This window comes from Oncorhynchus masou, unplaced genomic scaffold (genome assembly GCF_036934945.1).
Source record: "Oncorhynchus masou masou isolate Uvic2021 unplaced genomic scaffold, UVic_Omas_1.1 unplaced_scaffold_38___fragment_6___debris, whole genome shotgun sequence".
In the NCBI taxonomy this organism is placed as follows: domain Eukaryota; kingdom Metazoa; phylum Chordata; class Actinopteri; order Salmoniformes; family Salmonidae; genus Oncorhynchus; species Oncorhynchus masou.
The window spans coordinates 101,902-127,827 of record NW_027016545.1 but is presented as its reverse complement, the minus strand read 5'-3'; the positions used below and the strand labels follow the sequence as shown (position 1 = coordinate 127,827).

Below are 25,926 nucleotides of genomic sequence, written 5' to 3'. Positions count from 1 at the left end.
CAAGGTGAAGTTATTAATTACACTTTGGATGGTGTATCAATACACACCGTCACTACAAAGATACAGGCATCCTTCCTAACTTAGTTGCCAGAGATGAAGAAAAACAATCAGGGATTTCACCATTAGGCCAATGGTGACCTTAAAACAGTTACAGAGTTTAATGGCAGTGATAGGAGAAAACTGAGGATGGATCAACAGCATTGTAGTTACTCCACAATACTAACCTAATAGACAGAGTGAAAAGAAGGAAGCTTATACAGAATAAAACATGTTCCAAAACATGCATCCTGTTTGCAACAAGGCACTAAAGTAATACTTCAAAAGATGTGGCAAAGCAATTCACTTTTTGTCATGAAAACAAAGTGTTATGTTTGGGGCAAATCCAAAACAACACATTACTGAGTAACACTCTTCATATTTTAAAGTATGTTGGTGGCTGCATCATGTTATGGGTATGCTTGAAATTGTTAAGGACTGGGGAGTTTAACAGGATAAAAAAATCTATGAAATGGCAAAATCCTAGAGGAAAAATTGGTTCAGTCTGATCTCCACCAGACACTGGGTGATGAATTCACCTTTCAGCAGGACAATAACCTAAAACCCAAGTCCAAATCTACGCTGGAGTTGCTTACCAAGAACACAGTGAATGTGTCTATGTGGTGGAGTTACAGTTTTGACTTAAATCTACTTGAAAATCTATGGCAAGACCTGAAAATGGTTGTCTAGCAATGATTAACAACCAATTAGACAGAGCTTGAAGAATTTTGAAAATAAGAATGGACAAATGTTGCACAATCAGGGTGTGGAAAGCTCTTAGAGACTTACCCAGAAAGACTCACAGCAATTACAGCACCCTGATTGTTATTTACAGCAATTCAGCTGTAATTGCTGCCAAAGGTGCTTCTACAAAGTATTGGCTCGGGGGTGTGAAAACCTATGTAAACGACATACAGTTGTAGTCGGAAGTTTACATACACTTAGGTTGGAGTCTTTAAAACTGTTTTTTCAACCACTCCACAAATTTGTTGTTAAACAAACTATAGTTTTGGCAAGTCGGTTAGGACATCTACTTTGTGCATGACACAAGTAATTTTGCCAACAATTGTTTACATTAAGGGGGGGGTGAACTTTCACCTTCTGACATCCAGTGACTCCAGCTGTCCTGGCGTCGTGAGGGAGTTTGACAGATTATTTCACTTATAATTCACTGTATCACAATTCCAGTGGGTCAGAAGTTTAGATACACCACGTTAACTGTGCCTTTAAACAGCTTGGAAAATTCCAGAAAATTATGTCATTGCATTAGAAGCTTCTGATAGGCTAATTGACATTATTTTAGTTCATTGGAGGTGTACCTGTGGATGTATTTCAAGGCCTACCTTCAAACTCAGTGCCTCTTTGCTTGACATCATGGTAAAATCCAAAGAAATCAGCCAAGACCTCAGAAAGAAAATGTGGACCTCCACAAGTCTGGTTTATCCTTGGGAGCAATTTCTAAATGCCTGAAGGTACCACGTTCATCTGTACAAACAATAGCATGTAAGTATAAACACCATGGAACCAAGCAGCTTCTGGTCTGATGAAACAAAAATATTTGGAGGAAAAAGGGGGAGGCTTGCAAGCCGAAGAACACCATCCCAACTGTGAAACACATGGGGCTTCTGGTCTGATGCATCATGTTGTGGGGTGCTTTGCTGGCAGCATCATGTTGTGGGGTGCTTTGCTGCTGGAAGGACTGGTGCACTTCACAAAATAGATGGCATCATGAGGCAGGATAATGATGTGGATATATTGAAGCAACATCAAGACATCAGTAAGGAAGTTAAAGCTTGGTCGCAAATGGGTCTTCCAAATGGACAATGACCTCAAGCTCACTTCTAAAGTTGTGGCAAAATGGCTTAAGAACAATAAAGTCAAGGTATTGGAGTGGCCATCACAAATACCTGACCTCAATCCTATATAAAATGTGTGGGCAGAACTGAAAAAGTGTGTGCGAGCAAGGAGGCTGACTCAGTGGCACCAGCTCTGTCAGGAGAAATGGGCCAAAATTCACCCAACTCATTGTGGGAAGCTTGTGGAAGGCTCCCTGAAACGTTTGACCCAAGTTAAACAATTTAAAGGCAATGCTACCAAATATTAAATGAGTGCATGTAAACTTCTGACCCACTGGGAATGTGATGAAAGAAATTAAAGCTGAAATCAATCATTCTCTCTACTATTATTCTGACATTTCAGATTCTTAAAATAAAGTGATGATCCTAACTGACCTAAAACAGGGAATTTTTACTAGGATTGAATGTCAGGAATTGTGAAACTGAGTTGGCTAAGGTGTATGTAGACTTCTGACTTCAACTGTATTTCCTTATTTAATTTTCAATAAATTAGCAAAAATTTCAGGAGGGATATCACTTTTATTGCTCATAATATATCTGATTCCATGCTCAGATTTGCATATTTATATAGCTATGCCTATTATAAAGGTATGAGACTGCAATCTGCCTCTGAGGTGAAATATGCAGGTTTTTTTCATCTCTCTCTTTGATGTTGAAGGACAAAGGGGTGGAGGATTGTGTCCCTGCCACACCCCCAGGCTCCAGGGCTGCAGCCTGCACCATGCCCTTTGTTAGTCTGGATGGAATACACTGTTTATTATAAAAATCCTCTCACAAGACAAAATGGTAGAGAGGAAAATGTATGCAGTGCTGTCCTTGAGCTGTTCTTTCCTACTAATGTTCTGTATTATGTCATGTTTCATGTTTGTGTGGACCCCAGGAAGAGTAGCTGCTGCTTTTGCAACAGCTAATGGGGATTCTATTAAAATACCAAATACTCCCAAAAAATGAACAGGTCAGTGAGATCTGAAGAGCCATGTGTTGGGGTGATGATGGGGGGGTTTGGATAGTAGATTATGAGTGAAGATGAGGGTGAGAGTGTGTGTGGGAGTGAAGAGGGAGCTTTGAACTGATTGTCAATTCTATTGATTTAAACAGAAGACTAGCTAACTCCTATGTTGTCTGGCTGCTTTGGAAATGTATGAACAATTGAAAAATGATTCACTCAAATTAACCTCAGCAAACCTGCATCCATAGACATAATTTTATAATATAATAATATGCCATTTAGCAGACATTTCTATCCTAAGCGACTTACTGTGTGTATACATTTTTGTATGGTTGGCACCAGCAGGAATCTAACACACAACACTATCCTTGCAAGAGCCATACTCTACCAACTAAGCTACACAGGACCATATGATTAAGGCAGCCCCCGCACCTATCTGATTCAGAGGGGTTGGGTTAAATGCAGAAGACCCATTTCAGTTGAATACATTCAGTTGTAAACTGACTAGGTATCCCCCTCCCCCTTTCCCATGTATGTCATACTGGAACCTTAATTCAACGCAGGAGAGTAAAGAGACTTGTATAAATGGGCTGAGGCACTAACACAGTATTATACATAAGGGAAGTTGCTCTAATTTCATCTGGTTCCTTAAAAAAATTAAGTAAATGGAAACTGATTTCAAGTCTTAATCTTGTATCTGCAAGGACAGATGAGGATGTCTCCCTTAGCTTGTTAAATTACCTATATGTAACAAAATACTGTTTTAGTGGAATACAACATAGTTTGTTGCATAGTGAAAGCATGCAAACACTAACGAAACTTCAATAGAAACCATGATCACACCGTTGCAACACTAACTCTATCCTTCCAACCCTTATCAGGAAAACGTGTGGCTCCACTTTTCTCCCTGCTGTTTTCTCCCCACTGTTAACACTGTTTTAACCGGTCAAGTGGAAAAACCATGACCACAGAAGGCAGGCCAAGTTTACTCTTTAACATTATGTTTCTCACTGACACTCTTTCGCAAGAGCTGTCAGGAGTTAAACAGTTCACCTCATGAGTAGATGGAGCCACAAGTTCAATATTCACATGGGATGCATCCCAAATGGCACATTATCCCCTACATAGCACTATATAGGGAATAGTGGGCCATTTCTTATCTGAAGACATAGAGGTCTATTTTTTTAACAAAGTCTCTTTGCACAAATTAAAGCGTAATCTTTGTTATCACTAAAACATTGTCTAAGCTCCAGTTTAAAAGCAGTCTCAAATCAAGAAAACAGTGGCAAAGCAACATTAAGAACAAAACCATTATATATTTTTTATCTTAGAAACACACACCCCTTACACACACACACACACACACACACACACACACACACACACACACACACACACACACATGCCCACACACAAACACACACATGCACAAATGCAAACACACGTTAAGGAATGTGACTCATGCACTGTGAAGGCCTGTCTGTGATTGGTCAACCATGACACCTGAGGAGAGAGCCGGGAGCTGATTGGCTGATGATCATGGGACCTTCAGATCCTGTTTATTCAAAAAGACAGGTTACATTAGGTTATAATAACACGGAGCAGGAAATAAGAGTAAACGCACAATGAAAACAATGTGCAGAAAAAGATAAAAGCACATTCATTCTGTTTGAATTCAGACTGAAGGAATACAAAAAGGGAAAATCTAAACTATGTTACAATGAAAACTGTGTTACTATGTTTAGACAGTGAACATCCTCTTTCTGTGCAGTTTTTATGCATTCCCATCTTGAAGATAACTATGAAGTCTGTATCGAGTCGAAGAAAAAAAAGATAAGAAAATGTATCGATAAAAAGAAAAGCAAGGAGGGTTGTTCAGAGGGAGTAAAGGACAAGTCAGGCATGGAAAACGTTGTGGTGATAAGAACAACAGTTATCACTCTGAACCAATGATGAGGGATATAAATAACTACTGTCAACACAGGTATGCCGTCCCATGCTTGTGTTGAGAGTGTTAAAGCAGAATATTATCAGGGTTGCGTCCCAACAGGCACCCTACATAAGCGCAATACTTAAAATAAAATAAAAGATATATCTTGCCTAGTCCTTACCTTAACACTTACCTTACCCCTATACATATCTACCTGGATCTCTACAGCATCCCTGCACATTGTAACTGACTGACCCTGTGTATACATTGCTTTCAGAACGTATTCACACCCCTTGACTTTTTCAACATTTTGTTGTGTTACAACCTTATTCTCACTGGCATACACACATTACCACATATCGTCCAAGTAGAAATATGTTTGTCAAACAACACATTACTGAGTACTCTCCATATTTTCACGTATATTGGTGGCTGCATCGTTAAGGACTGGGGAGTCTTACAGGATAAAAAATCCACAGAATGACAAAATCCTAGAGGAAAATCTGGTTAAATCTGCTTTCCACCAGTGGGAGATAAATTCACCTTTCAGCAACAATAACCTAAAACACAAGGCCAAATCTACGCTGGAGTTGCTTACCAAGAACACAGTGAATGTGCCTGAGTGGCCGAGCTACAGTTTTGACTTAAATCTACTTGAAAATCTATGGCAAGACCTAAAAATGGTTGTCTTGCAATGATCAACAACCAGTTTGAAGAATTTAGAAAATAACAAAATGGACAAATGTTGCACAATCAGGGTGTGGAAAGCTCTCAGAGACTTACCCAGAAAGACTGACAGCTGTAATTGCTGCCAAAGGTGTTTCTACAAAGTATTGACTCAGGGGTGTGAATACCTATGTTAATGACATATTTCCTTATTTAATTTTCAATAAATTAGCAAAAATGTCAAGAGGGATATTGCTTTTATTGCTTATCGTACATCTGATTCCCTAGTCAGATTGGCATATTTATATAGCTATGCCTACTATAAAGGTATGAGACCCTGCCTGAGGTGAAATATGCTGTTTTTGTATTTCTCTCTTTGATATTGAAGGACAAAGGGGTGGAGGATTGTGCCCCTGCCACACCCCCAGGCTCCAGGGCTGCAGCCTTCACCATGCCCTTTGTTAGTCTGGATGGAATACACTGTTTATTATAAAAATTCTCTCACAAGACAAAATGGTAGAGTGCAAAATGAGCAGGTCAGTGAAATCTGAAGAGCCATGTGTTGGGGGGGATGATGGGGGTTTGGATAATAGATTATGAGAGAAGATGAGGGGGAGAGTGTGTGTGGGAGTGAAGAGGGAGCTTTGAAATGATTGTGAATTCTACTGATTCAAACAGAAGAATTGCTAGCTCCTATGTTGTCTGGCTGCTTTGGAAATGTATGAACATTTGAAAAATGATCAACTCATAATAGCCTCAGCAAACCTGCATCCATAGACATAATTGTATAATATAATAATATGCAATTTCGCTACAATAGAGCCATACTCTACCAACTGAGCTACACAGGAACACATGCATGTCATACTTCAACGCATGACAGTTAAGAGACTTGTATAAATGTGCTGAGGCAGTAACACAGTAATGTACATCAGGGACATGGCTCTAATTTCATCTGGTTCCATTAAAAAAATGTAACCGTAAATGACAAATGAAAACTGATTTCAAGTCTTAATCTCTTTTCTGCAAGGACAGATGAGGATGTCTGCCTTCATAATTCCATGCAGGATTGAGGGAAATAAATTGTCAAGTGCTCGTTTGATAGATCAATTTACGGTTGCCGCTAACGGTCTTGCTCTCTTTCTAATATGATGCTATTTCATTCCTCTTTTTTGGTCTAACAGCAATCTATGGCACGCTTGATCTGCTTTTCATTTGATGTGTCATGACATTCTGCTTTAAGTTCTGATGAAGGGGAGACCTCCTAGGCGAGAGAGAGAGAGAGAGAGAGAGAGAGAGAGAGAGAGAGAGAGAGAGATGCTATTATGTCAAATCATGTCAAGAACCCCACACTTAACTCAAAGGTTACGGTAACATACTGTACTTTAAATAAAGTAACTTACAGGTAACTGGCTGACAGTAAACTATCTTAAAAACAACTGGATTATTTTACTGTGTAATGTTATATTTGACATAGTATGAGTGCTTGTCTGCAGCAGGGTCTTTTGAATATTTTTGGGTGGGGGACTCTTGAACTTTTAAAAAATATTGTTATTGTTCATAGCACACACACAGGAGCAGAAACATTACGCTTTGAAACTGCTGTCATAATTTATCTGGCATTAAATCCTTAGGAGAAATTCCCACATTTTTTAAATAAGTCACATCTATTTTTTTTTTAAATCTCAATTCACACTTGTTAGAGATAATTTTATGCCAAATCAATTTGCAAGTGAAAGTGTATTGGATGAAATTAAGATGTTTAGCCAAGGGATTAACCAAAATAGTTCAGTGGATTTATCCAAATTATCAGCCAAGAAGTTAAAAAATATGGCTAGTGTTTGCTCACTAGCTGCTGGCACTTTGTTGAATGCAATACCACGGGTGAATCATTGTTTTCATGCAAATTGGCTACCGAAATTAAGAGTGTGACTTCCTAACCTAGAGCTAATTTGGCAGGCAAAAAGCACATACTGCATTAATGAGATCAGATTAATTTTCAATTAAGTTTAATTAAAATCATTTTTAAAGTAATTGTTTACTGTATATGTCTCCAGGAAGTTTTCTGTGTTGTTTTTGTGATTTTAGGTACTGCGGATACACAGAATGAGTTAATCATCAGGATGCTTATTTGCACTTAGGCACTTTTGAGGGGATTAGGGTTCTGGTTGCCATCCAAACATCAGCTTCAAAGCACCTTCTGAAACATACAGTAAATGGATTTCTTTGTTTCTGACAAGATTGTTACTGTGTGTATTCTGACAACAATGGAGTCACTGTTGATAGACACACCAAACAAAGGAAACATATAAAAATATTTCAAATCAAACTTTATTTGTCACATGTGCCAAATACAACAAGTGTAGACCTTACTGTGAAATGCTTACTTACAAGCCCTTAACCAAGAGTGCAGTTTCCATCTACCATGAGAATTTATTTGATAGAATTCTGTGATTAGCATTGAACATGTACACTGAGTAAACAAAACATTAAGAATCCCTGCTCTTTCCATGAAATAGACTGACCAGTTGAAACTAGGTGAAAGCTCCGATCCCTTATTGATGTCACTTGTTAAATCCACTTCAATTAGTGGAGATTAAGGGGAGGAGGACAGGAGGACAGGATTAAAGAAAGATTTTTAAGTATTGAGACAACTGAGACATGGATTGGTTATGCGTGCCATTCAGAGGGTGAATGGGCAAGACTAAATATTTAAATGCCTTTGAAAGGGATATGGTAGTGTGTGCCAAACGTACAGGTTTGTGTCAAGAACTCCAACGCTGCTGGGTTTTTCACACTCAATCGTTTCCTGTGTGTATCAAAAAAATAGTCCACCACCCAAAGGACATCCAGCCAAATTGACACAACTGTGGAAGCATTGCAGTCAACATGAGCCAGTATCCCCATGGAACGCTTGACGTGTCCCTAATGTTTGGTATACTCAAGTGTATATTTGGACAAGGCAAATTCTCCAGTGTCTGGCTGACCTGGTTTTTACCAATCTGCCTGGAAGGTTTGTACTGGAGTGGATCTTTAAAAGATCACCTGCCAGAATTTATGTCGGGCCTTTACGAACTATCACACTAACTAGGCCTGCCTGTTGAAGTAGACCTGTGTAAAATGTATACCTGCTTAATCGGAATGACTTTTGAATAAGTTTGTTTCGTTTTCAATTGTATGTTTGCTCACTTTGTTTGAAGTAATTCACTGGTTTACGTATCCTACTCCACCCTTCCACGAATGCAGACAGACAGCACGAACGCAAGCACCAGACTCTTGTGGCTGTCCTGAACGAGGGGGCGGTGGGGTGTCGTTGCGTCATATCACCCGCCTCGCTCCCATTGGCCGACACTACTCACCCGACACAGCTGTGATTGTTTTCTGCAGAGGAAGTCTGTCTCTGCTATGAGGTCTGCTGTTAGGAATGATATAGAAGCTTTTTCTCTCTCTCACCCAAACGATGATGTGACCAAACACCGTGATAACACTCTGAGAGCAGCAAAACGCACAGCATTGTCGGATGAACAAAATCGGGTCTCACTCGATCAGACAGTGTGAACGTCTGGAGAACAAGGTAAGAAGAGATCAATTATATCTGCTTTGCTATTGTCAATTGATATGATAATTATAGCGAGATTGTGGTAAATCAGCTTGAGAAAAGCATGGGCTACAAAGGTCAGTCTGCTCTAGGCACAAACAGTCTTAGATTAGATCCAATTTAATGAGGCATACCTGTGTTAGCTACAATCTAATAACGCATCTGTTGTTCTCCAGCGCTGAAGTGCCAAATGCCAAGACTAGAAGAACACTGCTGGAGACGCTCTTGTACATCGAGGGTGGAATCTAAGAATTATTATAGGGAAAACTGGGTCGCATCGAAAGCTGAAGAAATGATGTCAATTATCACATCAGTGCTTAGCAATGTATACGGCTCGCTGCATAGTGTGCAAACAGCAAACTTAATCAGACGGGGTCTAGTCCTTTTCACCGTGGGAGTATTTCTTGCATTGGTGCTCAACTTGCTACAGGTTCAAAGAAATGTGACTTTGTTTCCCGAAGAGGTGATGGCAACTTTGTTTTCATCGGCGTGGTGGATTCCCCCTTGCTGCGGCACGGCAGCTGGTGAGTTGTTACTTTTCCAAAAACCTTTAGTTTATCATTCTGTCTGAGTGAATGAGATTGCTATGTAGGCCTACTTCTAATTTGGAGAAAGGAATGTGAATTGGGCTTTCAGGGGGGAGCTTGTGTGTTTCATGATGCCATTATAGGCTACCAACTATAACCTGGACTACATAATAATTTACCGTTTTTTTCCATCATTATCATTGTTATTATCCATTATGTAAGTGTTCTCGCAGCCTCGAGGCCATATAATGATGAGTGTTGTGTCTGGGAAAACCATACAGTAGTATTTATATTGCCCTCCAATGCTCCAATAGGCTTCCCTAGAAACAGCCGGACATAGAGAGTCATTATGGGTGTGCTGTGTTTTCATTGGCTGCTTTCATAACGGGTGAGCTGTGGAGGCGGTCCATAATTGGCTGTTGCCTCGAACATGCCACTATCGAAAAAGAGAAACAAGGAAGTCGTGTGCATTGTGTAGTCAGAATTAAGTAAATTATTTTCACCACCAACCCGTCCCCCATGTTCTTGAGAAGTAGGCTACAGTGGTTCACACTTGAATGAAATACGAATGTAAAAAATGTTGGAGACAATTGATCCAACGTTTTTATTTCAGTGATATACTGCAATGTTCCAGACTTATCTTTTATCACTCGGTTGCAGACATGTTTGTGCAAGGACTGATAAGAGAGAAATAATCATGTGTGCCTGAAAGTGAAACTAGAAAGCAATTATGTTTGTTTCATTTCTGCCATTTTTTTACCCCCAAATTGAAACTCAAAGAACTTCAGAATGTTCAAGCCCTTAAAACAACATGAGCCAGTTTGATTTGTATGTAGGCTATTCAGTGATGTACTAACTCAAATGTCCTTTCTGCAGCTGTTGTTGGCCTACTATACCCCTGCATCGACAGCCATCTCGGAGAGCCCCACAAGTTCAAAAGGGAATGGGCCAGTGTCATGAGATGCATTGCAGTATTTGTTGGCATCAACCACGCCAGTGCTGTATCCTTTCTATAACAATGTCACAATGTGCACACTCTCATGTTATCTTCAATCTAGAGACGGACTGACACATATTTACACCAGTGATGTTTAGCACGTCCAGAGCTTAAACAAGGAAGTTGTGGACTAATTAATGTGTAATACATATGAGTAACATTCTGTGATTAGTTTGATATACACGCCTTTTGGGGGCAATAAGCAAGATTTGGTCGGGAGGCCCCCCACCTTGCAGGCAAAACGTTTTAATGCCCCCTCTTGGCAATGCATTTGGTTTATTTTTTAGTGCACAAATGTATTTTCTGCAATTCTTCACATTTTGCCATTACGTATTCCATGTTCATATGATATCTGTGTGAGATAGTCAAAAAAAAAATCAATGGGGGCCCCTGGAGGTCCGGGCCCCTGAGCACATGCCCTGCATGCCCGGTCGTTAATTTGGTGATGATTAGGCCTACTGCAAGGTTTAGATAGCTGGCTAGACTACCTTTCCTAGCAATTGAGTGACTGGCATAACAAGTGAAAAACTGCTGATGCGCTACCAAATTTTTGTAAGTTGAGACCCCGATGGGGTTCCTTTTTTTAGGTTGAGGGCCCCCATGCGACCTCTGGGCCAAACGCACAGCATGTAGTCTGCGTATAGGAAGAGGCGGCACTGTACACTCCATTGTTGTTTTGCTACTTTTACGGCCTTGAAGGCAATTCATCTAGTGTCAGTGGGACAGTGGATGGAAGTCCCAACTGCATTCCTGCTTGTTTTGACTCCTTTACATACTTTCTAAGTATGTATGGAACTTACAGTTGCTTCAAACATACACTGCTTGTGCCACCCACACTAACGCTTTGCTGCAACAGTCAAACAAATACAATATTTTTTTGAAACGCATTTTGAAACGTATTTTAAGGGATTCTTTACTGAGCAGATACTGAGAGAGGATCACAGATAGGGAGAGGTTGTGTCAAAGGACAGTAAGCTAGATTGGAACCTATGCAAACAAATAGTCTTATTTTGCCCTTAACTGCTCCATCTCACAGAAACTAGACTTTGCCAATAATGTCCAGCTGTCCCTGACCCTGGCTGCCCTTTCCCTGGGACTATGGTGGACGTTTGACCGCTCGAGGAGTGGCTTCGGCCTGGGCATTGGGACGGCATTCCTTGCCACCGTTATCACACAGCTGCTGGTCTACAACGGTGTATATCAGTAAGTCAAATCATGCTTTTATTTTTCCATGTTACTCTAAGAGCCAATTTATGCTTGATCCGAAAATGTGGTCAGAGACTCCGTATGGATGGTGTGATGCAATTATGGCGCCTCCGGAGTCACGCAGAGACCAAATTGAGCTCTGTGCTGCATCGCTGTGCACCTCCCAAATGTTGTAACAATGCAGAGGGCTCCGTATATACAGCTGAAGTCAGACGTCTTGGCCAAATACATTTAAACTCAGTTTTTCACAACTCCTGACATTTAATACTAGTACAAATTCCCTGTTTTAAGTCAGTTAGAATCACCACTTTATTTTAAGAATGTGAAATGTCAGAATAAGTGTAGAGAATGATTTATTTCAGCTTTTATTCCTTTCATCATATTCCCAGTGGGTCAGAAGTTTACATACACTCAATTCGTATTTGGTAGCATTGCCTTTAAATTGTTTAACCTCTCTAGGGTACGTGGGACGCTAATGTCCCACCTGACCAACATCCAGTGAAAGTGCAGGGCGCCAAATTCAAACAACAGAAATCTCAAAAATAATTCCTCAACCATACATGTATTAAACACCATTTTAAAGATAAACTTGTTGTTAATCCCACCACAGTGTCTGATTTCAAAAAGGCTTTACAACAAAAGCATACCATGCGATTATGTTAGGTCAGTGCCTAGTCACAAAAAAACAGCCATTTTTCCAGACAAAGAGAGGAGTCACAAAAAGCAGAAATAGAGATCAAATTAATCACTAACCTTTGATGATCTTCATCAGATGGCACTCAAAGGACTTCATGTTACACAATACCTATGTTCGATAAAGTTCATATTTATATCCAAAAATCTCTGTTTACATTGGTGCGTTGTTATGTTTTGTCTCCAAAACATCTGGTGAAAGTGCAGAGAGCTACGTCAATTTACAGAAATACTCATCATAAATGTTGATGAAAATACAACTTATGCATGGAATTAAAGATATACTTCTCCTTAATGCAACCACTGTGTCAGATTTAGAAAAAGCTTTACGGAAAAAACACACCATGGAATAATCTGAGTACAGCGCTCAGAGACCAAAACAAGCAATACAGATACCCGCCATGTTATGGAGTCAACAAAAGTCAGAAATAGCATTATAAATATTCACTTACCTTTGATGATCTTCATCAGAATGCACTCCCAGGAATCCCAGTTCCATAATAAATGTTAGTTTTGTTCGATAAAGTCGATAATTTATGTCCAAATACCTCCTTTTTGTTCGCGCTTAGTACAGTAACCAAATGCGCAAGAACTAGGTCCAGACAAAGTCAAAAAAGTGATATTACAGTTTGTAGAAACATGTCAAACAATGTATAATCAATCAATCTTTAGGATGTTTTTATCAGAAATCGTCAATAATGTTTAAACCGGAGAATTCCTTTGTCTTTAGAAATGAAAGGGAACGGAGCTAACTCTCACGGGTGCGCGCCTGACTGAGCACATGGCCTTCTGGCAGACCCATGACTCAATCAGCTCTCATTCTCTCCCACTTCACAGAAGAAGCCTGAAACAACGTTGTAAAGACTGTTGACATCTAGTGGAAGCCTTAGGAAGTGCAATATGACCCTACAGACACTGTATATTGGATAGGCTAAGAGTTGAAAACTTACAAACCTCAGATTTCCCACTTCCTGGTTGGATTTTTTTCTCTGGTTTTTGCCTGCCATACGAGTTCTGTTATACTCACAGACATCATTTAAACCGTTTTGTAAACTTCAGAGTGTTTATCCAAATCTACTAATAATATGCATATCCTTGCATCTGGGCCTGAGTAGCAGACAGTTTACTCTGGGCACGCTTTTCATCCGGATGTGAAAATACTGCTCCCTACCCCAAAGAAGTTAACTTGGGTCAAACGTTTCGGGTAGCCTTCCACAAGCTTCCCATAATAAGTTGGGTGAATTTTGGCCCATTCCTCCTGACAGAGCTGGTGTAACTGAGTCAGGTTTGTAGGCCTCCTTGCTCGCATGCTTTTTCAGTTCTTCCCACACATTTTCTATAGGATTGAGGTCAGGGCTTTATAATGGCCACTCCAATACCTTGACTTTGTTGTCCTTAAGCCATTTTGCTACAACTTTGGAAGTATGGTTGGGGTCATTGTCCATTTGGAAGACCCATTTGCGACAAAGCTTTAACTTCCTGACTGATGTCTTGAGAAGTTGCTTCAATTTATCCACATAATTTTTCGTCCTCATGATGCCATCTATTTTGTGAAGTGCACCAGTCCCTCCTGCAGCAAAGCACCACCACAACATGATGCTGCCACCCCCATGCTTCACGGTTGGGATGGTGTTCCTCGGCTTACAAGCATCCCCCTTTTTCTTCCAAACATAACGATGGTCATTATGACCAAACAGTTCTATTTTTGTTTCATCAAACCAGAGGACATTTCTCCAAAATGTACAATCTTTGTCCCCATGTGCAGTTGCAAACAGTAGTCTGGCTTTTTTATGGCGGTTTTGGAGCAGTGGCTTCTTCCTTGCTGAGCGGCCTTTTAGGTTAAGTTAATATAGGACTCGTTTTACTGTGGATATAGATACTTTTGTACCTGTTTCCTCCAGCATCTTCACAAGGTCCTTTGCTGTTCTGGGATTGATTTGCACTTTTCGCACCAAAGTACGTTCATCTCTAAGAGACAGAATGCGTCTCCTTCCTGAGTGGTATGACGGCTGCGTGGTCCCGTGGTGTTTATACTTGCGTACTATTGTTTTGTATAGATGAACGTGGTACCTTCAGGCATCTGGAAATTGCTCCCAAGGATGAAACAGACTTGTGGATGTCTACAATTTATTTTCTGAGGTCTTGACTGATTTCTTTAGATTTTCTCATGATGTCAAGCAAAGAGGCACTGAGTTTGAAGGCAGGCCTTGAAATACATCCACAGGTACACCTCCAATTGACTCGAATTATGTCAATTAGCCTATCAGGAGCTTCTAAAGCCATGACACAAATTTCTGGAATTTTCCAAGCTAAAGGCACAGTCAACTTAATGCATGTAAACCTCTGACCCACTGGAATTGTGATACAGATAATTATAAGTTAAATAATCTGTAAACAATTGTTGGCAAAATTACTTGTGTCATGCACAAAGTAGATGTCCTAACCGACTTGCCAAAACTATAGTTTGTTTACAAGAAATTTGTGGAGTGGTTGAAAAACTAGTTTTAATGACTCCAACCTAAGTGCATGTAAACTTCTGACTTCAACTGTACCTCCTCATTGAAATGATTGGTTAATGGTAGGTGGGTGCGAAAGGTCCTGTATATAAACACGGAAACTCACTTCCTTGACAACTTCCTTCACAACAGCTCTGCGAAGCACAGTAAGTATGAATGCTCTGACTTCTGCAGATGCCTTATCACAGTAAATGCTGCACAGCCAATGCAGACGTCGGATTGACCATGCAGCACGAACTGTAAAAAATGCATGGATAGTATATTTTGGTGAGATTATAATAATAATAATATATGCCGTTTAGGAGACTCTTATTCAAAGAATACATTTTTCATATGGGTGGCACCAATAGGGAATGAACCCATATTCCCGACGTTGCAAGTGCCATGCTCTACCAACTGAGCTACACAGGACCATATTATTATGTTATTATACAACGGGTGGGTCAAATTCTGAATGCTGATGGATTAAAACCGCATTCCAGCTGGTGTCTATCCCACAAGTTGCCACAGGCATTTTAATTTACTCTGTTCCATCTGACTGCGAAATCCATTGTCTCATCAGCCCAGCCAGGCAATTTATACATTTTATCTCCACTATAAAATGCATCAAGACATTATCTCACATTTCTATTAGACTAACATTTAGTTTTCAACAGCGGAGATTTGTATAAACCTTGCTGTCTGTCTCTCCAACAGTTGCAGCATTGTTTCAATATTTAAATTCGATCTCCTGCTGACCTATAGCAATGAACGTGTCAGGACGAGACAGGCAGAGTCAAACAGTCAATCATGAATCAGCTGGCATAATTTTTATGGATTTATACAGAAAATGTCAATTGATAAAAGGTAAGACAAAACCCAGCTAATTTGCAGTCTTTCCAGCTTCAGTTTGAAGTGATTGTGAACCTATGACTGTGTTGTTGGCTAGCTCCTCTGAACAACATTGTCCTGACGAGTGAGCACATTTTCTATTCCAGGTGAAATCGCTCCTCATTAGCTCATTGTTATGGATGTATCCAAAAACAAATCACTAGAAAACTGCTTATGCAAATGCAGCTACTTTGCTGTTATTCTGTCTGCACTTTTTGACTTGACTGTAAGTTAGCCGTAGTTGGCTAGGTAGCATACAAGGCATAAGAACGTTGCCAGGCAGTATGGCAATGGAACATTTAGAAAGAACGTCTGGGTCGCGTCCATAGATACAGAACAGCAACCTTAGATTTGTGTCGGGACTATATCTTGTGGAAGGATTAAATAGTATGAATAAATTAATCAAAATAATGTTTTTAATGAAAATGTCAATCATTATTTGAATATGTTGGTAACCCGTTGTATAAAAGTGATAATACCCTCAAAGCCAGTATTTGGAGGATTTATTGGCACGGTTTGCAACAACACCTACCTTTTCGTGGACATTATGGTATCATTTACTTACCTCATAGTTTGAGAATAGCCAGTGAATCAAATGAGGTGTCTTTAAAAAAAAGCTATCCGCTTTGTGAATGATGTATTTAAGTATATTTTCTGGAACTGGTCCCAGTCACTTGATTCCATCAAAGAGGATCTGACCGATGAAATGAAAAGCAATTCATTTGGAGTCCCCCATGCCTCTACGCACAATTATTGGCCCTCCTACCTGCCTCTGTGGAACCTCTTCAAAAATATCCTGGGAAGGAGGAGCACTCTGTTGCTTCAGTGAGGGTTCTTACAAAGAGCTGAGTTCAAAAGGCCTCTGCAGCTTCTGTTGAGTGAAGGGAAGAAGGAGAGAGATGAGATGGAGAGTCAGGATGATTTTATATTTTTTTTACCAAACCTTAATAATGCTGCTTTTCCCCCTTCCCCCATAGGACTCGACACGTTTCTTATTTGAGGCTAGATTTGACTAATGGGGCAGATATTTCATTTAATCTGATGTATTTTTCTCCCTCTCCTGTAGATACACATATCCAGACTTCCTGTATGTGCGCTCTTGGCTTCCATGCATATTCTTCTCGGGGGGAGTGACTGCAGGAAACATAGGACGCCAGCTAGCCATGGTAAGTCCTGCCCCCCCCTCATTTTCTTAGTCAAATTCTTCTGGATTGTAAAGCACATGAACACATTGACACAGCACATTGACATGTTCATGTGGTACAAAGTTTTGTGAGAGGAAAAAGCCTGACACCACAGTGTCGGCAATAATGCCTTTACCAGGTGTACTGCCGAAGTCGGCCCTTATTCTGTGTAGAATCCTTCACGGTCATGTCCGTTATTCAGTTTGACTCAATTAAAGTGTGAAAACAGATTAAGCATGTTGTTTTTCACGGCAGCGAGCCAGTCTTCGAGCCAGTCCTAGAGCCAAATGTGTATCAAAGGGTCATTTTCAGCTTGTTGTTTTTGTTTGATGGGGTTTGAAATGTTGGCAGTTGGCACCAGCCCTTGCTTGCTCTTCCTTTCTTTTTTTTCTCACTCTTGATTGCTCTCTCTCTCTGTGAGATGGATTAAGACTGTTTAACTTTCATTCAGTCTTTTCAAACTTGCATCTTCATGTTTCTCGATTAACCAGCGGTTGAACTGTTGGGACGCTGACTAATACTTTTTGATATCTGACACACACAAACTTTAAAAAATGGCTCCACCCAGCTTTTTGTGCCTCAGAGAGTTTGAAATGGCTGAAATTTTGTCTTAATAAATAACATTATTGAAAGTGCTAAGAGCAATGTGCTATTCCTTTAGTTCTTCATCAGTAGCCTATAGCTGTTTATGGAGCCAGTTATACTGTATATAACTGATTGTATATAGGGAAAGTAAATTAACTGAACAGAGCCCCTGTTCTAAGTTTTGGGATGTATGTTCTACATATGCATAGCACATGAGTGAGTGCTCTGACTGGATGTTCTAAATCGAGAGGAACGGGTGAGAGGGAGCACTTTTTCTTCCAGACTGTATACAGTTAAGGGAGGCCTAGAGGAAGGAATATCACATTTTACTACAACCCCAACGTAGGAGAATCTTCTCACAGCTATGCCTATACATAGGACCCCATGGTCCACTGTAGAATAGTCCTATAGTCTACCGTAAAGGACTCGGAACTGAGCCTTAGGTAAAAGTCATCAATAATGTTCTTCTCTAATCCCCATTGTGGATGATACACTGAGTGTACATAACGGAACGCCCGGATAGCAAGGACCCATAACAAGGAAAGGTTGAAGGGCAGTTAGTTAGTCGTAACAGTATGTCTGTGTCCCAAATGGCACCCTGATCAGAAGTAAGGTGCCCTTTGGGACGCCGACATCACCACTATACCTCCTATATTTTCCAAGATAGAATAAAACGGTATATTAGTGGTCAAAATTCAGAATAAAATGGCATCTACACTGAGTGGACAAAACATTAGGAACATGCTCTTTCTGTGACAGACTGACCATGATCCCTTATTGATGTCACCTGTTAAATCCACTTAAATCAGTGTAGTTGAAGGGGAGGAGACAGGATAAAGAAGGATTTTTAAGCCTTGACAATTGAGACATAGATTGTGTATGTGTGCCATTCAGACAGTGAATGGGCAACATAAAATATTTAACTGCCTTTGAATGGGATATGGTAGTAGGTGCCAGGCGCACCAGTTTGAGTATGTCAAGAACTGCAACACTGCTGAGGTTTTCACGCTCAACAGTTTCCTGTGTGTGTCAAGAATAGCGCACCCAAAAGACATCCAGCCAACATGGGCCAGCATCCCTGTGGAATGCTTTCGACACCTTGTAGGGGCCATGCCACAACGAATTGAGGCTGTTCTGAGGGCAAAAGGTGGTGCAACTCAATATTAGGAAGGTGTTCCTAATGGTTTTGTACACTCAGTGTACAATTAAACAATAAGGCCCGAGGAGGTATGGTATATGGCTAATATACAGGCAACGCAGATTGCCTGGATACAGCCCTTAGCAATGGTATATTGGTCATATACCACAAACCCCAGAGGTGCCTTATTGCTATTGCTTACCGACGTAATTAGAACAGTAAAAAGTTGTTTTTTACAACAAAAGTGTTTTGTCATACCCCTGGTATACGGTCTTTCAGCCAATCAGTATTCAGGGTTCGAACCACCTGGTTTATAATATTATAATATATGCCATTTAGAAGATGCTTTTATTGATTGAGACATTGTACATGATATTTGAACATGGGGTTTCCCCTCTCTCCCTTCAGGGTGGTGTCGAGAAACTGCACAACGACTGAACAGAGATCAGCTGAAGAGGAGCGAGAAGAACGGCAACCAGTACAGAGAACCAGCGTAATGAAACCAAGTCCAACATCGTGGGGAGAGACATTTCAGTTTGAAAGAAAACAGACTCTCTTATTTTTTTTTACTACTTTTCTGTGCATTATAACAAAGAGCTAGTCAGAATCTCATTTACCTAATGTGCCATGACCTCTGTACCTCCTGGTGGCCAAAATACATTTCCTCATCCCTGTTCGGGTCCAGATAGCATGAGGTTATCAGTTAGTTGCTAGACTATTCCTGTTAGGGGCCAAATAGCATTAGGCTAGCAGTTAGCCGCTATGCTATCCCTATTAGAGTCCATGTAGCATTAGACTAGCTTCTAGCCACTAGCTCTTCCCTCACTATGTCAGGACAGTATTTGACCTTCCAGTTCTTCGAAATGAAAAGTTAACTGGTTTCAGAGCGAACTATTTGCTTTTTGCTGGTGTGTGCGTGTGGATGTGTGCAGGTCTTAACAGAAAAGATGAGGAAAAAATGTGGAGCTAAATGTTTGCTTTTTTGTTATGCCCGAGTACAAAATTATCATAAAAGGGAAATGTTTCAGAGCTGTGCAAAAATGTCTGACACTCACAGAGACAGCGACTCGCAGTATGTCACTGATGACGTATTGTATGTTCCCAATATTGTATGTAATTCACCAAAATAAGTATTTATCTCTGAGAAATTAGAATGCCAATACCTATAACTCCCAAACCAAATACATGAGATCGCAGATGATGTGACCATGTTTTGAACAAATGTACCATGATGCTACAATAAGTTAGCATATTCATAGTTGCAGTAAAATAAGTAATGATAAAAAAAGGCACCTGAATATGATCTGGTGTGAAAGCTCACCTTTTGGCTGACTTCCTTGGTGTGCCACCTGGTCTTGACCTATGAACCCTCAGATTAGTATATGAATGGTTGATTTTCCATTTAAAGTTTTCCAGACTAGGCATTAAAGTTTGGGAACATACATTAAGAGAAGGAGAGAGCACAGGACATTTTTATTACGGCCTAGAGGATTTGCAATCTGTGATTGCCCTTGTATTATACAATTGAGTGCTTTTGTCACTACCATACCAGTTCAGTTGTATTACTTGTACATAATTATATATTGCTTACATGTATAATCTCTTCCCTTTATAATCAGACCGGTATTACCACACTATACCTATTTAGTTCGATAGTTGGGGGTCTAGAGGAATAAAAGTGCAATCACATATATACCTGAGCCGATTATTCTTCCGTATTTATTATTTCTGTAAATGGTTAAAGAGGTGAAACTCTGGAATTATATGCAGTGTGGATATAGAAAATGAGCAGGAAAATGAGCAATAACAGCAGTGTTTGTAAAAAAATAAAAGTGTCAGATTACTTGCCTTCTTAGACTGTATACCAATGACTATTCTCACCGTGAGGAGAAGACAAAAAAAACATTGTGTCAAACCGTTTGTAAAAATCTTGTAGTAGTTCAACATTTGTAAATGGGAAGACTGATGTATTTATTATTCTTTTTTGTTGGTGATGCATAGATCACAGAGGGGTTGGTTGGTACACCTGGTTCGGTTTGAATCTTTGTTCAAATTCAGGGTGTCTCCCAAATGACACCCTATTTCCTATAGGTGGGTTAACTGACAACGTCACAAAAATGATGTGGGCACTTCCATGGGGCAGAAGTCAGCGTGTTGTTTTGATTTTGGATGGCCAGATTGCTAGCGCAAATGACAAACTGCCATGTGGGGAATTGTAAGTGGCTCGTTTCAGCTCTTTTTACCTTGTTCTTTAATACGCGTTTTGATTGATTTCATGTCAGTGCTAATATGGCCAAAATATGCCAGCTAGCTAACCAACAACTGTAACGGTGTACTCCAGAGACGACAAGTGCTCATTGTGCAAATATATTTATGTTTTCAATAAACATTGTAGAAGAAATATAGCTCACATGTTGTCAACAATATAAGCCAACCCAATCTGCTTTGCCCCATAGTTGCGCACTCGTAGGTTTTGTTGCTAAACAACCAACCCACCTACGTAGTGCACTACTGAACAGCGCCCTTATGGTCCTGGTCAAAAGTAGTGCACTATATAGGGAATAAGGTTCCATTTGGCAAGCAGTCCAGGTGTGCTGCTGGGAGAAAAGATAGCTTTATTATTGGGGTGGTTGAAGCACCTATTATTTCAATATGTAGAGAGTGAGTGTGTGTGTTTCTCTTATGTCAGCTGTGTATAATTTGTATTACCTTGAATCCAAGTGGAAAAATAAAAAAGAAACTCCTAGTGATGTGTGTGCTTCTACTTTGTTGCGCCCACATATCTTAGCAGAAGGAAACTAGACAGATACAATATGCTTTGTGTGCACTAATCTTTTGAGCAAAATGCATGCAGTATTTGAATGAGAGTTTACCCCTTTGGTAACGTTACCATCGGAAAATGTAATAGATACAAACAGACAAGGTATGCAAATGTGACATAAATAAAATAAAAACACCTTCCTAATATTGAGTTGCACCCCCTTTGCCCTCAGAACAGCCTCAATTCGTCGGGGCATGGGCCCTACAAGGTGTCAAAAGTGTTCCACAAAGATGCTGGCCCATGTTGACTCCAATGCTTCCCACAGTTGTGTCAAGCTGGCTGGATACCCTTTGGGTGGTGGACCATTCTTGATACACATGAGAAACTGTTGAGTGTGGAAAAACCCAGCAGTGTTACAGTTCTTCATACACTCAAACCGGTGTGTCTGGCACCCACTGCCATAACCTGTTCAAAGGCACTTAAATATTTTGTGTTGCCCATTCACCGTCTGAATAGCATGCATACACAATCCATGTCTCGATTGTCAAAGCTTAAAAATCCTTCTTTAAACCTGTTGTGACTCGGGGGCAATATTTTCATTTTTGGAAAAATAACGTACCCAAAGTAAACGGGATATTTTGTTAGGACAAGATACTAGAATATGCATATAATTGACAGCTTAGGATAGAAAACACTCTAAAGTTTCCAAACTGTAAAAATATTGTCTGTGAGTATAACAGAACTGATATTGCAGGCGAAAGCCTGAGAAAAATCCAATCTGGAAGTGCCTCGTGTTTTGAAAGCTCTGTGTTCCAATGCGTCCTTATTGAGCAGTGAATGGGCTATCAACCAGATTACTTTTTCTACGTATTCCCCAAGGTGTCTACAGCATTGTAACGTAGTTTTACGCATTTATGTTGAAGAATACCCGTAAGTGGCTACATTGTGTAAGTGGTCACCTGATGGCTCTCAGTGACTCTCGCGTAAAATACAGAGGTAGCCATTTTTCCAATCGGTCCTACTGAAAAACCAATTGTCCCGGTGGATATATTATCGAATAGATATTTGAAAAACACCTTGAGGATTGATTATAAACAACGTTTGCCATGTTTCTGTCGATATTATGGAGCTAATTTTGAATATTTTTCAGCGTTTTCGGTCGATTTCTCAGCCAAACATGAAGAACAAACGGAGCTATTTCGCCTACAAAAATAATATTTTGGGAAAAAATGAACATTGGCTATCTAACTAGGAGTCTGTTGAGTGAAAACATCCGAAGCTCATCAAAGGTAAACGATTTAATTTGATTGCTTTTCTGATTTGTGACCAAGTTACCTGCTGCTATCCGGGCATAATGCTATGCTAGGCTATCGATAAACTTACACAAATGCTTGTCTTGCTTTGGCTGTAAAGCATATTTTGAAAATCTGAGATGACAGGGTGATTAACAAAAGGCTAAGCTGTGTCTCAGTATATTTCACTTGTGATTTTCATGAATAGGAATATTTTCTAGTAATATGTATGTCTGTTGCGTTATGCTAATTAGTGTCAGTCGATGATTACGCTCCCGGATCCGGGATGGGGAGCATCAAGAGGTTTTAACCTGTCTCCTCCCCTTCGTCTACTCTGATTTAAGTGGATTTAACAGGTGACATCAATAAGGGATCATAGCTTTCACCTGGATTCACCTGGTCAGACCACTAATAAGTCCGGGATCCTTGGGACATCCCTACCTCATTGAAGTGGAAATGTAAAATGTTAAGGGTTAGGGCTATGGTTATGGTTAAGGTAAGGGTAGGTGTTCAGGTAAGTGTTCAGATTTAAGCTAATGCTTAAGTGTAATAAGAGTTGCTGAGTAACATAGTGAGTCATCTCTCATCTCTGGTTGTACAAAGACAAGAAGTGTTGTAGGGAGAAACTATTGTATGGTTAGATTATAATAATCACAAAGTGCAGGATTTTTTTTCTCTTCCATTTTAATCCTCACTGCCCTAATTCTCACTTGACCTGGCGTTGAACTCCACATATGTGTACAAAACTGGATGACAACAATAATTCCTGCCACTTAATTACTGTGTCAAGATGACCTCTACAGCAATGGTTTTCAGATGTGCTGCTCTATTGGAAGCTTGGTTAGCCCGGCTTGTTATTGTTGCGTCTATGGCAGGGGAAGCTGAATAGTCCAAGACAGAATTTTGTCTGAGGCCCTGTCAGTCTCAATTCTCATTATAATGTACTCTGCTTTTTCCCCTTTTTTTCACCCCCCTATCAAACCTCCCAAACCCGCAACCCTTCCTGAACCTACAGTATATACCCTTGCCTGTCACTAGGATCACTATCATAAGGGGGAACACCCTCTCCTCTCCCCTCCCCAATCTGCCGCCCCCCTCCTGACACGCCTTTCTGGTGAGCAGTCTTCTATTTATACCTAGCAGGGGACTGACAGTTAACCTTTTGCACTGGGGACATTTCTGGGAATGAGTCCAATTTTCGGTCTGAATTCGGCCCTCGTTCTGAGAGCGTCAGGTCTCTCCCAACAGGGCAGCGATCTAGCGCCACGGCTACACTCCCCCTCTTATTAACGTCTCCTCCTCCACTCAGGCAGAATAATTGGCGAAGCCTCAACCCCTTTCATTTCCACCCAGAGCTGACTGAAGGACTCCATTAGACAACTGCTCTCTACCAACACAAATCTCTCTCCTCTGCCTACAATGGCTTGTGAAAGTATTCACCCCCCTTGGCATTTTTCCTATTTTGTTGCCTAACAACCTGGAATTAAAATAGATTTTTTGGGGAGTTTGTATCATTTGATTTACACAACATGCCTACCACTTTGAATATGTAAAATATTTTTTATTGTGACATAAGACAAAAAAAATAACTCGAGAGTGCATAACTATTTGCCCCCCCCTCCCCTCCTGCTGCAAGTCTCTTGGGGTATGTCTCTATAAACTTGGCACATCGAGCCACTGGGATTTTTGCCCGTTCTTCAAGGCAAAACTGCTCCAGCTCCTTCAAGTTGGATAGGTTCCGCTGGTGTACAGCAATCTTTAAGTCATACCACAAATTCTCAATTCGATTGAGGTCTGGGCTTTGACTAGGCCATTCCAAGACATTTAAATGTGTCCCCTTAAACCACTTGAGTGTTGCTTTGGCAGGGTCATTGTCCTGCTGGAAGCTAAACCTTCATCCCAGTCTCAAATCTCTGGAAGAATGAAACAGGTTTCCCTCAAGAATTTCCTGTATTTAGAGCCATCCTTCAATTCTGACCAGTTTCCCAGTCCCTGCTGATGAAGAACATCCCCACAACATGATGCTGCCACCACCATGCTTCACTGTGGGGATGGCGTTCTCGGGGTGATGAGAGGTGTCGGGTTTGCACCAGACATAGCGTTTTCCTTGATGGCCAAAAAGCTACATTTTAGTCTCACTTGACCAGAGGACCTTTTTCCATATGATTGGGGAGTCTCCCACATGCCTTTTGGCAAGCACCACAGCAAAACACCACAGCAAAACACCACAGCAAAACGTGTTTGCTTATTTTTTCTTTAAGCAATGGCTTTTTTCTGGCCACTCTTCTGTAAAGCTCAGCTCTGTGGAGTGTACGGCTTAAAGTGGTCCTATGGACAGATACTCCAATCTCAGCTGTGGTGCTTTGCAGCTCATTCAGGGTTATCTTTTGTCTCTTTGTTGCCTCTGATTAATGCCCTCCTTGCCTGGTCTGAGAGTTTTGGTGGGGGGCCCTCTCTTAGCAGGTTTGTTGTGGTCCCACATTCTTTCCATTTTTTAATAATGGATTTAATTGTGCTCCTTGGGATGTTCAAAGATTCAGATATTTTTTTATAAACCAACCCTGATCTACACCTCTCCACAACTTTGTCCCTGACCTGTTTAGAGAGCTTCTTGGTCTTCATGGTGCCACTTGCTTGGTGGTGCCCCTTGCTTAGTGATGTTGCAGACTCTGGGGCCTTTCAAAACAGGTGTAGATATACTGAGATCATGTGACAGATCATGTGACACTTAAATTGCATGCAGGTGGACTTTAATTAACAAATTATTTGACTTCTGAAGGTAATTGGTTATTTAGGGGCTTCATAGCAAGGGGGTGAATACATATGCATGCACCACTTTTCCGTTTTTTATTTTGTATAATTTTTGGAAACTTTTCATTTCACTTAACTTCACCAACTTGGACTATTTTGTGTATGGCCATTACATGAAATCCAAATAAAAATCAATTTAAATTACAGGTTGTAATGCAACAAAATATGAACAACGCCAAGGCGGATTAATACTTTTGCAAGACAAAGTATCTATTTCCTCTGCCTCTCTTCTCTCGCTCTCTCTCTCTCTGTGACCTACTTGTTGTGTGTATGTATTGACATGTATGTTTAACTGATAGACGTGCACACAC

The 25,926-nt window shown here is 40.4% G+C and overlaps 1 protein-coding gene across 1 annotated transcript; it reads left to right on the top strand.

The window, feature by feature from the left end:
• The first annotated feature begins 8,810 nt into the window (after positions 1-8,810).
• LOC135538714 (insulin-induced gene 1 protein-like) lies at positions 8,811-21,497 on the top strand. The gene is made up of 6 exons (XM_064964621.1): positions 8,811-9,011; positions 9,212-9,559; positions 10,439-10,563; positions 11,596-11,762; positions 16,911-17,010; positions 19,160-21,497. Exons 2-6 carry the CDS (start codon positions 9,226-9,228, stop codon positions 19,187-19,189), a joined length of 756 nt encoding a protein of 251 aa, XP_064820693.1. The 5' UTR covers positions 8,811-9,011; positions 9,212-9,225; the 3' UTR covers positions 19,190-21,497.
• The last annotated feature ends 4,429 nt before the right edge of the window (positions 21,498-25,926 follow it).